Here is a 16,858-nt window from a genome sequence, read left to right as displayed (position 1 = left end):
GCAACTGAAAACCCAAGTAAATCCACAACCCAAAAACAAAAACATCAGCAGCAACAAGTCCTTCAGTCAAAATAAGTTCTAACATTTAGATTTCTAACAATGTGTAACCCACCATGCAAAAAGCCCAAATCTATAACATAAATTCAACAAAAGAGAAACGGAGAATTGTTACCTAGCAAGTGAGATGAAGAACGAAGACCATAAACAAAGCAAAAGAGAGCCCGTGGAGACTGAGAGAACAGGGTAGCTGATTTGGGTGTGAGAGTGAGTGAGTGAGCAAGTTTGAGAGGGTGGAGTGTCTGAGAGTGAGAATGTGGAGTGTCTGAGAGGGCAAAATTTGCTATTTAGACTGAATTTAGAAATTTTTTTGAAGAACAGCATGCGCGTCAAACTAATTAGTTAGTTGGACTGTTTTTGGAACTCGAGTTTGCCAAACTCGATTTTGGGCTGGAAAGCAAACCCTATAGTGGCGTTTTTTTAGTTCCTATAGCAGCGTTTATAGAAAACGCCACTATAGGGTACACATAGTGGCGTTTGTCAACGCCACTATAGTTTGAATTTTGGGCCGGAACTCGAGTTTGCCAAACTCGAGTTCCAAAATCAGTCCAACTAACTGAATAGTTTGACGCGCATGCTGTTCACAAATTTTTTTTCTAGAAACAGTCTAAATACCAAATTTTGCCGTCTGAGAGTGCAGATTTTAGGTTTTAAGTGGTCAAAAACTTATTTTTGAAACTCGGTTTTAGAAGGGAGTTTAATAAAAAAACGTTAAAGAGAAATCGAATTTTTAAAACTCGATTTTGTAAAGCGAGTTTTATAAACTCGAAATCCTCGTGGAAAACTCTGTCCATGTCATTATATGAAAAAACCCCAAAAACGAGTATTAAAAAGTCGAGTTTTAGATTGATTTCGAGTTTGTTAAACTCGAGATGCTAGTTTCTCATTATCTTTTAAAACCAGGCAACTAACGAAATTGTTAGCATAGTAAGGTTATTTGGAAAGGGTGTTCGTACATATATATATATATATATATATATATATAAATTGATCCACTTCACACAAATACTGAAATACATATTGTGCAAATTTTATTATATAAAAACATAAAATTATGACATATAATGAAAATAATTTAAATTTATTTTAAATTACTTGAAAATTGAAGTTGATTTTTAATTTTTTGGAATATCGTAATAAAATTTTATATAGAGTAATATATTAGTGAATGATTTAATCTATAGTAAATTATCTTAATAATCAACAATGAGACTTGAAATTTTTGGAGACATATATGCATGCAGTGAAATGAGTTTCATACTCTCATATGCCATATGGCATATAATTCTCTCTGTCAAAAAAATGGTTATTTATTTTTATTTTTAGAACTAATGTTAAAAAAGTGTATGCAGCAATAAATCGTTCCAGTGGACTTTAGCAAATTGCTACTTCAAGCAATCTTTTGCATTTATCTCGTTCAAGTCATTGACAGAAATTAGCTAATCACAATCTCCGTTGAGTAATAGGCTCTAGTGCACATAGGATATATAGAACAGTCCAACTGAGAGTATGTTTGCAATTGCATTTAAATTTTGATTTACACAATCTTATTATATAGATTAAAATTTTGTATCTTCTTCGGTGTATGGTTCAATGATTTACTCAAGATTTTGATAAATTGCAATAATAGTTCAGTTAAAGATGATTGATGTTCAAACTCACTAAGTAACCACACGTATAAATACCCATTATTTGCATTGGAACAGTGATTCTAATATTGTAAAACCCTACACCAACACTTTTGTCACAAATTGTAAGTATATCAATTCCTGTAATTTGAGTCATTTGACAAGCATGAGCAGGCAATTTCTAACTAAGATAATGGTCAAATTGCAGAGAATCATCATGTGAATTTAAACTTTAAAGAGAGAATAATGTAATAGTGCCTGCAACCAGATGATCCCACTGATTTTGTAAACATGTAAAAGGCATGGAGGTTGGTATATTGCACGCAAACATAAAAAGAGACTTTTTTAATTTGCAGAGAGAGGGAAGCCAATTCCATGGCGCTTGGTCGGAAAAACAACAAAGAACATACTGCAAATGACACCAATTCCGACAGGCAATCTTGTAAGAATCTCTTGGATCTCATCTGATGGCATTGGGAAGAAGCAACTTAACACATTCTTATCAAAGAGTGCAACTGCTATGAATACAAGTACTGACATGAAAGCGTGCATGAAATCTATGAATCTTAGCCGATAATTTGCAGCGAGTTCGGGTGAAAGGGTGGCTGAACCATCAATGACCCACAAGCCCTTGATGGTGGCAAACCCATAACAGATTTCTCCCTTTTTGTTCCTGAAGCTGTCAGTGAAGCTTAGCAGGAAACATGAGACGCCACAAAGGGTCACAAGTGCAGAAGTCATGAACTTGCTGATCGAGTCACAGCTACCTTGATTTGTGAAAATGGGTGATAGAAGTTGGAAAGTAAGGACTGATCCAGTTGGTAAAAGACTGGCCAAATGAGCTGTGCTCTGAAATGTTTGGCTAATGGCTTTTTGTATCAGTGTTTTCTCTTCTGTTTCATCCTTGTCTTGCAAGAGGGGATGTTTTGATATATCTGGGTGTTTGGAATTAGATTGAACCTTAATCTCCATGGCACAGAACCGTTTCGCTTCTCTTTCCCTTTGTTTTGATCTCCTGGTAATTTGTGTTAACATGTTTCGGTGAGAAGTAGTGTTTTATTAGTAGTAGAAAGACACAGAAATTGAGTGGAGGTAAAGGTCGGTTAGGCATGCCTTGCACGTAAACAATGAGGTAATGATAAAGGCTACTTTCTCCAGATTTCGGGGAGGAGAATTTTGGGTTCATGTCAATGTAGAAAAATTGTTGGACCCAAAAAAGAAAAAGAAAAAAGAGTTTCCAAAGGTTGCTTAATGTTTACAAAGCTTTCACAACCGTTAAGAAACTTGTAGACTTTCATAACCGTTATGAAACTTGTAAGCTTTTTCAAAGTCGCTGGAGAGAGAAAGATAAGCATAGCGGTTTTGTTGCTTGAGACATGTCATTTGTTTTGCTGAGACGCAATTGGCTACAACCTGGGCTTATACGATAGATCTCACGACCAAGTGAACCTTTTTTATTCCTCCAATTATTGAAGCCAGGGGGTACCTCTTGAAAACTTGGATGCTGAATGGCACTTCAACTTGGTTTTTTCTCTTTTGTTTATTCCACACACACAAAATATGTTAGTCCAGTTTGCGGTATCTTCTTGAAGCTTGCAAGATAAATGAAGATCATCTATGAGTCTATGAGGCAAACAAACAAGAAATTGTAGTACCTAATCCAAAACCCAATGCCTAAAAATGAAAAATTCGCCTGTTTGGTAAGTTAGTTTGAGTAATGTTGTTTGAGTATTTTTGATATACGTGTGAGTAAAAAAGTGTGTTGAAAAGTATGTAAGATTATTTAAAATGTGATCGCTGATTTGAATATGCCAACCTTCAATGATTGTGTAAGTTTTGTTCTATAGAGATCGCCATGTAATCAATGTCATATGTTGTGCTTGCATGTATGTTGTAAGATTGAAAATATTCAATTACAAAGGAGTCACAACCCACACAAGTAAAAACCCTTATTAAAAGATTTCAATAGACATATGTCGTGTACATGACCAATGTGGTCTACGTTTATGTGCCTTTTTAACACATTCACCATACTCCATCTACGTGAAGCGATCATGCATAATGGATTTTTTTACCACAAAAAAAACAAATAATGAGATTCAGAAATTGAAAGCACTTTTAAGTAGTAATCAATTATTCAATTCAACGACAAATCAAACGTGGTCTAATCCAAGCCATGGGACTTTGGACTGGATCATGTTCAAATTGTACTTCCCTTACGGACTACCAAGGTCTGCTGACTCTGCCCTACTATATAAGGACAGAAGTAATAGCAAGGGCTCTCCTTACAGATTCTCTTATTGTTTCAGCAGCACGAATTGCTGAACCATCATTCCAGCGTAAACTTAATCAGTGATACTAGGTAAACATAAAACTAACAAACTAATGAGCTGGCTACTACACAAAATTTTTACAGTAAAATATAGTTGAATGGTTTGTTTGATTCTTACATCTAAGAGCTATTTATTTTCTAAGAGGAGAAAAAACGAAGAGGAAATTTGGATTCCAATACAGAAAAGTATCCCACTTAATATATGGAAACAATTTGAATGTTACAAAACAAAATGCAAGACAAGGAGACCTATCATGGTAAGCAATTTCAAAGAAATGCATACCCGGTAGGAAAAAGTGAACATGTTTCGATGTAATTACAGGAGTGAGCATGTCATGTATTGATGCAATCGACCATCTGAAACACTCAAGCATTAGATTTAGATTCGCTATTTTATCTTCTTGAGGAGAATCAATGTCCTGAACTCCGCATCATCCCTGATAAAACTCCACCACAAATATGATAGAGGGATAGTGGTTGCATGCCAAAGAGCATGAGCATCAACAAATCCTTGGTAGGGTGGGAAGTCATATATCTCCAACAGCATAGCAAGGCCTACCCCTAACACCACAAACCATAACTTCCAGCGGGACGGATGGCGAGTGATACCAGCCCAGATTGCCCATACAAGGAGCTTAACCACACCCATGGCCACACACACTTTCATATTCAAACCTGCAAAATGATGTTGTGTAAGATCACTAAATAAATAGCGCATTTGACTATGTCATATGAAGTAGGTATTCAAACTAAAACAAATTAATTTCCAGCATAACTCCTCTCCTGTTTTAGGTAAGTAATTAGGCATGTTGCATTGATCTCTTAAGATATTTTTATTTCTACACTTTGTTGATAGGTGAATACTAGTTCTTCAAAAGAGGCAGATACAGTAAATTTTTGTAGAATTTCGATAGAAATTAGTTCATTGCGGAACTCAAAGCAGTCAGTTACATATAATTACTCATCTCAAAAACCTATTCCTAACTCTATTTCAACTATTACTGATAGACACTCGGAATTTGCTTCTATATCATTTAACACTAGTGGTATGTGCCACCGGCGACATGAATTTGAATATGTGAGAACTGTCAGTTTTCAATTCCTGATAATCAAATAAGACAATTTCTGGGAAGTTTGACTCATTCAATTCCTTGGTGAGCTACCAAGCAATATGTTTGTATTGGTCAAATGTTATTAGTGTCTATTACAGAGTTAATGTCTATTACACAGTCAATTGTCCAAAGATTGAATTTTCGGTGAATTTTGCATGGATATAGTCATATAAGTAAAGAATGAGATAATTTTTGTGAGTAGAAGGATTAAATAACACGAGCAAAAGATATTTTGACAATTCACAGTTATAATATCCTAGCATAAGAGTATTACAGATCCAATTCACAGGGAACTCCAAGATATAGAAACATATTTTAAACATTTCAAAAATAAAAAGTCATACTAAGAAATCTGTTTTGACTATTCAATTTCCAGAATCATTTATCTTGAGATTACGAATATAATTACGTAGGTAGCCTCATGAAGAAAATTATTGATTGTGTTCTGTAGGGTGTCTCTATTGAAGAAAGTTAAACAACACATTTCCTCACATAGGTAGCTTGCAATATCAGAATTAGTTTAAGCTAGGCAATTGATATGGATGATGAGAGACATGACAATATAAATCCACTCATGAGTAGTTAGGGGTATCTCAGTAATTCAGGAAAAGTTGAGACAGCCAAACAAAGTAGTGTGAATTGTGTAATAAAAGAGCAACAACAGCACCAGAAAGGACAAAAACAATGCCTACAATAGAAGAAATTATTTTGCAGGAAAAATAGACCGAGATAGAGGAGCAGTAACAAAAGTAAGCAGCACCAATCCCAAATGGTTGAAATAAGGCTTCGTTAGATCAAACTGTGCGTTAAAATATCCAGTATAGCAATTTCCAAAGATGCAATCTCCACTGAATAGAAACTCTAAAACTGTGGGTAGAGTAACCAAGCCATATGCAATGAATATTTAAAAAACATATTTTACATAACTGTACCAATAGTTTTCCATATTAATAATGTCACCGGAACATCATTCAATAGAGGGAGACTATTTGGAAAATACTTTACCGTAATCAAGTTTATAGAAGTTCAGATACAAGATATGTGTTGTCACAAATGCAATCAGTGGAGCAGCAACCATGACTCTTGCAGCCTCATCTCTCACATTAAAAGCTCGGAGTATTGATAGAATGAGGCTGAACCCAAGTAGGGCCACAGCAGATGAATAATCCAGCTTCTCTGTCAACTCCACATCTCTATAAATAATAAAATTAACAAACAGTTAACAGCGTAGTGCAATAAAAATAATTTCTTTCTTACCATAAATAGCTTTGTAAGCTTAAAACAAAAGCAGTGACAAAGAAAAGGACCATATATGCTTTTCCCTCTAACATGAAAGGTTCCGGGCCTTTCATGTATGAAAACAAATTGTGGACAAGACCATCTCCATTTTAGAACTCTTGTACCGTGAAACATAACCAACTTCATTTCATAGAGCATCAAGAAAGCTGTACAGTGAATAATAAACTGAGTTCAACTATAATCTTTTTTTTTTTATAGGTAAAATATGGTAAGTAACTGAGTTCAACTATAATCTAACCATTGTGCAAAGCAACTAGATTTATCCTTATTTCCTGAATGATTTTAGGCACAAACATACATCATCATGTAAAAATAGCAGTTTTTTTTTTTTTTTTTTTGGATAGGCAAATTAGAATGTAAATCTAGCAGTGACATTAAGAAGAAACCTAGAGCCCACTTCAAGAGCTTTTCTCTGAAAATTATAATGCAAGTCATATGCTTCAGATGATAACAACAACAACAATAACAAAGCCTTAGTCCCAAAATTTTGCAATCAGCTATGATTCCTTGATAGAGTTACCGTAGTTGGCTACATGTATCTTCTCCAATATTCTATCATATTCAAAGTCAAGCTCATGTTATTTGTTATTTCCCAACATTCAAGAACAAAGAGCATTTTTTTTTTTTTTGGGATAAATATTCAGTACCCTAGAGCATAGTTGGTCTTATATGAGTTTTATAAAAAAAACTTAATTTTAACTTAATAGGGATCTATGATCACACTTCAAATAATAAATGGACTTCTTTTTAATAAGTACATGTAAGGATATTTGGTAGGGGCTGCTTACCGACTGTGAAAAACAGCACTCCAGAACCAGGAATTCATTGATAAAATCCCATAGATATGCCACAAGCCAGTATACTCATAATATGTCCTCTTATCAGACCTCAAAGGCAACTTGTAGTATAAGAGGATGAAAAAGGATAGCCAACCATGAAATTGCATAGAAAGATTGAGGGCAGACAGGGCAACAGCAACAGGTTCCTGAAAAATAGAATGGCTTTAATTTTACAGAAAACATAAGTAACTATAGTCAAGGTAACCATTTCACAACTAAACTGTGCTCCTCAAACACAATTGTAAAAACCTGGATCCCATAAACACGCCGAAATGGCCATTTCCCATGATATTTGATAGGCTTATGACCGAGTTGTTCTCTCTCTTCCTCCCTAGCTAGCATGCAGTTGTATCTACAGTCGCTGCGGCAGTCCCATTGTTTCCACCTCAGATAAAGTGGTTCTTGCAGATACCATGGACCATCAATAGATTTTCCATCAGATGAGAATTTACAATGTTGGAAGCAATTTTTCCCCACACATCCAGTTTTCTCACACTGGTCCACGCAAGCCCTAGAAAACCAGCGACAATAACAACGATTGTAATACTAAAAAATTATAACCATAATAAATCTAAGATGCTGAAAAAAAAGGTACACATAAGCAAATTACCCGAACCCCATTAGCAAATTAAACCATGTAGATGCTAATTCTTCCAACTTGTAGAGTACATCGGTACTTCTTAGGTCCCAAGAAATGGTCAGGGGAAATTTTTATTACATGTTTTGCTTCTGTTTGTCTCATTACCTTCCCAACTCTCTCTCTCTCTCTCTCTATAACTCCATTAGAATCACTTAATTTAAAAAACTGCTAAAGCCTCTATTTACAATTAAACTTCAAAAGACTAAACAAGCTAACAATGAGAAGACAACAATCCATAAAATGCCAACACTTAATAAGCACCAGCAAGGGCGGAACTACATACAAGCGTTTTAGTTCCACATTGGCCCCCCTCATTCTTGAAATTTTAGTTCCACCCCAAAGCACCAAATGACTAATTGAAGGGGAAAAATTACTCAATCTAACAAACAGCGACACGCTCACACTAAGCATTAGAAAAAACACCAAATTGCATGTTGAATTATCACAACACAGACGACAAAAATTATCATTCTAATAACACTCGGAGACTATAGGATACAAGGATCCCCTATATCTCGTTCGTCTTTCGATACCTTAAGTCAAGTTTATTATGTGCCACTAATGAAAAAAAAAAAAAAAACCGCAATCTAAAATCGTTACATAGTAGGAAATATCATATCTTAAATCATCAAAAATAGATCAATTTCACATCGCCTTATAACATATCAAACAAAATTTAGCTAAACCATATGTTAATGCAGCTACAGTCATATTCATACTCATACTCGTACTGAAGCTTCTTCTAGATACCACACCAGCAGTTATCAACTATCTCAGAAACCAAACCAAATGTACCTTTTGGTTTACTGTGACGGTAAAAGAAATCCATTATAACTTTTTTACCACAGCTACTACACAAACTATAAAATCACCAAACCTAGCTTCCTTATCAAACAGTGAAAGTAACTTAGAATTCAACCATTAAAAGTTACTGAAACCATGGAAAATTGGACAGTGAAAACGAAGAAACTTGCCTGTAAATCGGATCAGAGTCACCGGTGCTAGCGTGGAGAAGAGGAAGGAGACAGAGGAGGAGGAGGAGTGAGGAGGAGGGGAACAGAGTCCAATGAAGCTGAGCCATCCGATTCGTCGAAAAATGGGAAAAAGTCAACAGAGAAAAAGGTTTTTTTTTCTTCGGTGGAGATTTTTCTAGAGAATCAACGGAGTGTGATGAGGGTTGCAATGAGAGTGTGAGTTGTTGAGCTCCATGGAATCAGAGATAGAGGGTTTCGGATTTGGAAGCGAGTTGGAGGGAGTGAATGAGTGAGTGAGTTGGGGTTGGAGGGAGCGAGTTGAGAAGTTAATAGTATGGGGTGTTTGTTTTGGTAGAGAGTGAATGGTAGTAGTGGTGGTGTGGGTTGGTTGTTGATTTTGTATCATAAATTCAATTCAATTAGAGAGAGAGAGAGCAGAATCTCGTGAGGTGCTGATCTTAGAGGCGATTCACGAGGTGACGCGTGGACATCTGATGCTGTTCGTCATTTTACTTTTTTGGCCTAAAAATATATTGTAAAACGTTATCTTTATATATATATATATATATATGGTTTCTCAAAAAATATATATATCCCTTCAAAAAATATATATATAGATAATGTGTGTTACTTATTAGGTGTAACTTATCTGGTGTTGTTGACGAATGCCATTAGGTTAGTTGTTAATAAACCCTTTTAAGAAATTTTTTATATCATTTTTATTGAAAGTATAAAAAACTGTTAAATTAATGTAATCGAGACATTCATTAACTTTTTCTTAATTTATTTAGTATATAAATAATCTTGTTTGGATGAACTTTAACTAAGTAAATAATATAATTTTGAGAAACAATAGTAAATAACATCATTTCTATTTTGTTATTTTAAATTCTACACTTTCATTGCCATCGCAATCAATAACTCACGTTTCAATACATTAAATTATACACGAAAATCAAATGACAAAGCGCATAAAAAATTACATTGTTTTTTTTCCGTTTAAAATACCACACCTTTGACAAAACTATGAACTCTCTCTCTCTCTCAAAAACACTATCATTGTCTACTTTTCTATAGAAAAAGGAAAAAAATGTTTATCTTCAAACCAATTTGGAGGAAAACTCCTCCATCCCATTGAATGACAATTGATATACTTATTTATGTGTACTTTTACTAACATGACACATTTAATGAGTTATGTGACTTGTGACTTGTTTAAATAATACATATATAGTATTATCAATTGTTATGTAATGTATAACTTCTCTCACCTTCTCTTAAAAGTTACTATGACTTTTGAATGGAGTTGTGGTGTGTTTTTTTATTAGAACTCTTTTCTCTCTGTCTTGTGTGTGTATGTCTGTGTGTTTGTTTCTCAAAAAAAAAAAGAAAAAAAAAGTTATGTAATGAATTGGAGAAGATTCCTTCAAATTGTGTCTTACGAGAAAACAATGCAATTTTTGTGTGCATTGATGCCACCATTTTTTATAGTCAAAAAAGTGAGATGGAGGGTTTTAGTTGGCATACTAATGAAAGTGTAGGTTTATTTTTGGCAAAGTCAAAAGTATATGGTTTGAGTGAACACAAATAAAAAAAATATAGGATTTAATTTGTTACATATATAAAGTTATGACAAAATGTGGTTACAAATTTGGTTGTAATCTAAGACTATAATTTCATTTAAAAAATTAACACAGCTACATATTTGAAAATCTAACCATTGAATTGTATGTTCTTTACGCTCTTAACACACATGTCAAATTTTGTGTCAATCGAATGTTATTTACTATATGATCCATAAAATTATTTTTTTATACATAATTTTAAACAATAAAAACTTGTAATTTAAAAAATTGATTGATAACACAATTATTGATCTTTGATCTTCTATAAATTTTGCAAGTATGGAAGGTATAAAAAGAAAATGTAATCTAATGATGAATTTGTCAAAATTCACATCTAACAAAAAGATATTGAGTGAAGTTGTAATTTTAGGCTATAACCAAGTTTGTAGTCAAATTTTGTCCATAAAGTTATAAGGACAAAATTTAGCTATAAAATTGGTTATAGCCTAAGGCTACAACCTTATTAAGTATCTTTTTATTGGAGATAAATTTTGATAAATCTACCATTGAATTACATCTTCTTCTTATAATCTCTATGCTTGCAAAATTTCTAGAAAATTAAATATCAATAGCTATGTCATCAATAAATTGTTTAAAGTTTTTGTAATTTAAATTATGCATAAAATATAAACTTATAAATCATATGGTAAATAATATCCGATTGACACAAAATTTGACATGTATATTAAGAGAGTAAAGAACATACAATTCAACATTTAGATTTTAAATATATAGTAAATTTTATTTTATTGAGTAAAGTTATAGTTTAAAGTTACAACTAAATTCGTAACTAAATTTTGTTCAAGTTATAAACTACAGTTTTTTTTCCTCACTTAAGAAATGTTACCAAACAAAACATGATAACATTGGTTTTCTTAGGAAAAAAATTTACCTTCACACCAATTGAAGGAAATTTCCTTCAACCCACTATATGGTGGTTAAAAATACCATTTGTCTTCTTTTTACCTTTAGTTATAAGAAATTTTTAATAAGTTATATAACTCGCTTAAATAATACATATGAACAATAATATAAACCGTCATATAATGAGTTGAGCTCCAAGCTATTTTTGAGGAAACCTTGCCCTGTTTTTAATCTTCTACATATTTTTTTTGGGAGAAGATTCTACATATCTATTTAATCTTAAAAAACACGATTTTTTTTAATTAGTTCATTTCCTTTTATAATGAATTATGGATGCTTTATTTTAGCTCCAGTTATGAAAGGTCAACATCGTTAATATGCATTCTCAAAAAAAAAAAAAAACATCGTTAATATACTGAATGCATGGAATCCGATAAACAAATATTTGTAGGTAAAACTGAATCAATTGATTATATTATTGGGTAAAATCAAAGACACAAAGACATAAAGAGAGAGAGAGAGAAACAGGTTTTGTATAGTATGTTTTTATAATTTTTTAAAAAAAATTTAAGAGTGAATATTAGTATATTCCCAAATAAAGTTGATAAGTACGGGTAGCTCATAAATAATGTCCTTAGATTTTATCCTTCCAACCCTTTTATGCAAGTGACAACAAAATGAGATGGAGTCTAATCGAGGGTGTCCCCTTTATGTTTTGTCCTCTCTCACTCTTTGAGATAGACAAAAACTGCATGGGGGTGGGAGTGGACAGGTAGGTGGTCTAGCCGGTTGGGGTTGTTTTATTATAAGCGCATTTACACCAAAAGCCTCAATAAAATTTAGTTTTTACTTTTTACCAACTTAAAAAGTCATTTGATATTTTAACCATTTACTTTTCAATATACCCATGCTTTATTTTAACATACATCACATTATAATTATATAAACAATACAATCAAATAATATATCCTACAAAAAAAAGCCACATCTAGTGGTACGAACAGCAACCAACCCCAGCAACCTACAACCAGCCATTGCCAACCACCACCACCGGAGGAAAAGAAAAAAACCCACAAAAATTCAACCATTGTGAACCCTCTGTGAACCATTCCAAAATCAACTCAACCATAAACCCATGAGAGTGAGAGAAGAGAGAAGATTTGAGATTGAAGGGACCCACGGTCTTGCTATCAAGCACGGCCAAACCCACCACCGTACCCATGAACCTATAACACCAACCTAGAACGCCAACACCGCACACCGATGGGAACACCATCGAGCATGGCCAAACCCACGAATCTGACTACCACAAAGTTCAAACCCATATCATAACTAATAAAAACCCATACACCATACCAAGACTTAGCAAGCCACAAAACACAAAACCACGAATCCGATCTCACTTCACAAATCACAAAATCGGCAACCCAAACCCATGAATTTGATCCCACCTCAACACCAATGTCCACAATCCGATTTCACATGGGCTAGAGCCAGAGCCGAGAGGAGAGAGTAGAGGAGAAGTGAGATAGGAGAAAGAAAAGAAAAGAGAGAAAAGAAAAAATATGTGTGTGGGAGTGAGAAGTGAGCTTGTGGGGAATAAAAAAATATTTGTTGTTTATACCATTCAGCTACAATGAGCTACTATCTCTAGCAGCTCACTATAGCTATCACTCAAAATTTTTTAGCTTTAACATCTTAGCTATATAGTGTGTTTTAGTGTTTTGGTTACTAAAATGATTAAATAGTCATTTTAGCAACCTTATTGTGAATGGTCTAATGTGGTAGCTTCAACATTAACCAAAAAAAAAAAAAAAAAAACTAAAGATATGTAATTTGTGAGAATGCTAAGAGAAAGAGAAAGCAACTTTTTGTTAGATGATAATCTAATATATATATATATATATATAATATATATATATATAGATAATTGAGCTTCTTTTTTTTTTGATAAACTACATATTCATTCAAAGAAAACTAAGGAGGAAAACATGCAGTGGTATCTCCTTACAAGCTGCCTCAATGGCTGGGGGGAGATTACCATTAGAAAAACAAAACGGGTGCATGAAGTTCAATGCATATCTCGCAGCTTCATGGGTTGCAGAGTTGCAGTCCCTTCAAACCCAGTAGAACAGACATGATGAAAAACCAGAAGAAAGGCTACGAATGTTGCTGATGATTGTGTTTAGATTCCAGCTAGGGACAAGTTCAGGATGGTTGAGAGTGACGAAGCAGATTTTTGCATCTCCCTCAAAAATTATAGAGCACCAACGATTTTGGATGGTGATTTGGACTACCCATAGGAAAGCCAAAGCTTTTGCTTACAAGGGGTGGCAGAGGTGGTGACCTTTACCCCCACACAAAGAGCACCTCACCTAGGTGATTCTGAGCTACAACGGCCTTAGTAGACTTAGAGGAGCTTAAAGCCGCATCCACATTAATTTTGATGTGATCTGGAGGCAAAGGAGTCTAGAATGTAGCTCCAGACCTCGGAGTGTGGTGGATGATTGGGGAGAATACCTTGGAAATTTCCTGATACCTTGCTTGCACGTTTAGTTTGGCCTTTGTTAGATTGGCTTGATCTTATTGAAAGAGCTTGAAGTTTCTTGATTTCCAAATCTCATAAAGGCACTTGGAGGGTTAATGATCAGTTTCAAGAAGTCCTCGCTAGATGCAAGCAATGCATAATCAATCCTAAGATCCCATCCTACAGTTGCCCATAAAGCTCTTGCAAAATGACAGTAAAAGAAAAGGTGTATGCTGCTCTCAATATCTTCATCACAAAGAATGTAGGACGGGTCTATATGCTGGACTTTTCTATAGAGGTTCTCCCTTGTAGGGATGGCATTGGCTCCAATCCTCCATAATGGCATTTTCAGCCATTCTGGAAGCCTTGCTTTGCACATATTTTTCCAATGAGAAATATCTTGATTGTCGTCACTGGATTGGGGAAAGCCACTCGATGCACAAACCTTACAAAGAAGGATCCTTTGGAGTCGGGCAGCTAGATGAGTCTATCTTGCCTGGGGGTGTTTAGGATTGGGATGGTAAGGATGGCTTGCGCAGCTTCTGATGAGAAGATTTCTATCACCATATCTTCATCCCATGCTTTTGATGCGTGGTCTAAGAGATGATGCACCTTGATTGGGAGTTGAAGATAGTCATCAGTCCTAGGTTTCGGCCTAAAACCTTTAATCCAAGGCACCCAAGGATCATCCCATACATTGATAGATTTGCCATCTCCCAAAAGGAAACACGCTCCTTTTTCAATTGCTCTCCAAGTGGGCGAGGCAGATTTCAAGGTTCTGCTCTAAGCCAATCCTCTTTGACATTATACTTCGATCGCAAAACTTCCATAAAAAGGCTTTGTTTGCCAGAAGCTACCATCTAGACTATCTTGGCTAGAATTGCAGCATTTACTTTTTGGATTTTTTGAAGCCGAGGCCTCCTACACATTTAGACCAACAAAGTTTATCCCATTTTTTCCAGGCAATGAAACTTCCTTCTTTCTCTTTGGGTTTCTACCAAAACCTTCTAGAGATTGAATCCAATTTGTCACAATTTTTGGTAGGGATGTTGAAAGACAATAGAGTGTAGGTGGGTATGGCTTGAGATACAGAATTTATGAGTGTACATCTACCTGCCCAAGAGAGGCATTTGCTTCTCCAACCCGATAGCTTAGCTTCCACTTTGTCTTGATGAAATTTAAAGTATTTTGAAGGCAATCTGGACATGAACATTGGTGCTCCAAGATACACTGCATCTTTATTAAGCCTTTTTATATGGAGATGTTGCTTTATGGCTTGTCTGCTATTAGGGTCTATGTGCTTTGAAAAGAAAATCCCAGATTTGTCCTTGTTTATGCTCTGCCCTGACCATGTATAGTATTTTTCTAGGCAATCAACTAGCCTTTTTGTATCATTCCTTGTTGCTTTCGATAAGAGGACAATGTCATCCGCATACATAACATGCGTAATTGCAGGCCCTCTTGCACTTGGTTTAGCGCCACTAACGTTACCAGCTCTAAGTTCATTATCCAACATTCTTGATAAGACTTTTTGGGCCAGAATAAAAAGATATAGCGATAGTGGGTCACTTTGCCTTAGTCCTCTGGTTCGCTTAGATTGGTCTGACTTGCCTCCATTAACCAAGACTTCGAAGGATACCGATGAAATACAGATTCAAATCCAATTGGTGAAGACAAAATTGAACCCAAGGTTAGTGAGCACAGCCTGGATGAATTTCCAGTTGCACCTATCATAAACTTTCTGGAGGCCGAGCTTGAAGGCCATAAAACCATATTTGACTTTCCTTACTTTAAAACTCTGGAGGAGCTCATGGACAACTACCTGATTTTTTGCAATCCATCTACCTGGTATAAAAGCCGACTGACAAGGGGAGATGATCTTATGAAGTAAAGGTCTTAACTTTGTAACAAGCAACTTGGATATGATCTTGTATATGACATTGCAGAGGCTTATAGGAGGGAAGCTATTTATTGATGTTGGGTTGGTAGTTTTTGGGGTAAGAACAATCAGTGAGTTGTTTGCTTCTCCAGGCAAGCTTCTATGTGTGAAGAAAGATATGACAGCATTTGTTACTGCATCCCCCACAGTGGGCCAGAATTCTTTATAGGACAAGGCAGGGAAACCATCGAGGCCAGGGACTTTTAGGTCTTGCATTTGAAACAAAGTTTCTTTGATCTCGTCTCGAGTTGGTATTTTCTTCAAAACAGCATTCTCCTCCTCAGTAATACAGCTTGTCATAAGGTTGTCAAGGTTTTCAGGAAAGGACACATTTTCCTTAGTGAACAAATTCTTAAAAGATGAGAAAAAAAGATGCTTTATATGGTTTGAGCTAGTAACCCATCTGCCCTCCTTTGTTTTGATTGCATCGATATTGTTCCTCCTTCTCCTTATAATGGTGGAGAGGTGGAAAAATTTTGTGTTTCTATCTCCATCTTTCAGCCATAGCTCATGGGACTTTTGCTTCTATAGGATTTCGCTTCTAAGGAGCCATTCTGACAGCTCTAATTGGAGTTCTTGCTCAATTCTGCCATTATCCTCAAATGGGAGCCTCTTTTGAACTTCAGTAATTCCTATCCATAAGAAGGTTAATCATGACTTGGCAGTGCCCAACACCTCTTTATTCCACTTTCGGAGTGTTTCCTTTGTTTTAGCTTGCTTTTTGTAAAGCTTTATGAAAGCTAGACCACAAACTTCCTCGTTCCAAGCCTTTTCCACAACAAAGTTGCACTCATTGTCTCTTATCCAAGCAGCTTCAAACCAAAATGGTCTATGGGTAAAGCTATCCTTTAAGTTGGTATCTAATAGAATTGGGGTGTGATTGGACTTGAGAGTGCCCAAATGAGTTACTGCAGCCTTTGGGAATGCTAGGTGCCACGATATACTAGCAATTGCTTTGTCCAATCTTCTCCTGATGGTGAAGCTTCCCCATCTTTCTCTAGCCCACGTGAAAGTGTTACCAA

The 16,858-nt window shown here is 35.2% G+C and overlaps 2 protein-coding genes across 2 annotated transcripts; both read right to left on the bottom strand.

The window, feature by feature from the left end:
• Positions 1 to 1,789: 1,789 nt before the first annotated feature.
• Positions 1,790 to 2,709, bottom strand: LOC115962111 (protein DMP4-like). The gene has a single exon (XM_031080984.1). It carries the CDS (start codon positions 2,655 to 2,657, stop codon positions 2,031 to 2,033), a length of 627 nt encoding a protein of 208 aa, XP_030936844.1. The 5' UTR covers positions 2,658 to 2,709; the 3' UTR covers positions 1,790 to 2,030.
• A 1,351-nt stretch (positions 2,710 to 4,060) lies between these two features.
• Positions 4,061 to 9,290, bottom strand: LOC115960242 (post-GPI attachment to proteins factor 3-like). The gene is made up of 5 exons (XM_031079037.1): positions 8,882 to 9,290; positions 7,517 to 7,778; positions 7,217 to 7,413; positions 6,135 to 6,322; positions 4,061 to 4,692 (listed from the first exon to the last, which is right to left on the bottom strand). The coding sequence occupies exons 1-5, from the start codon at positions 8,986 to 8,988 to the stop codon at positions 4,406 to 4,408; spliced, it is 1,041 nt and encodes a 346-aa protein (XP_030934897.1). The 5' UTR covers positions 8,989 to 9,290; the 3' UTR covers positions 4,061 to 4,405.
• Between the last annotated feature and the right edge of the window lie 7,568 nt (positions 9,291 to 16,858).

This window comes from Quercus lobata, chromosome 9 (genome assembly GCF_001633185.2).
Source record: "Quercus lobata isolate SW786 chromosome 9, ValleyOak3.0 Primary Assembly, whole genome shotgun sequence".
Classification (NCBI taxonomy): domain Eukaryota; kingdom Viridiplantae; phylum Streptophyta; class Magnoliopsida; order Fagales; family Fagaceae; genus Quercus; species Quercus lobata.
Note: the sequence above shows the minus strand (reverse complement) of the source record. Positions and strands in the feature narration are given on the sequence as shown.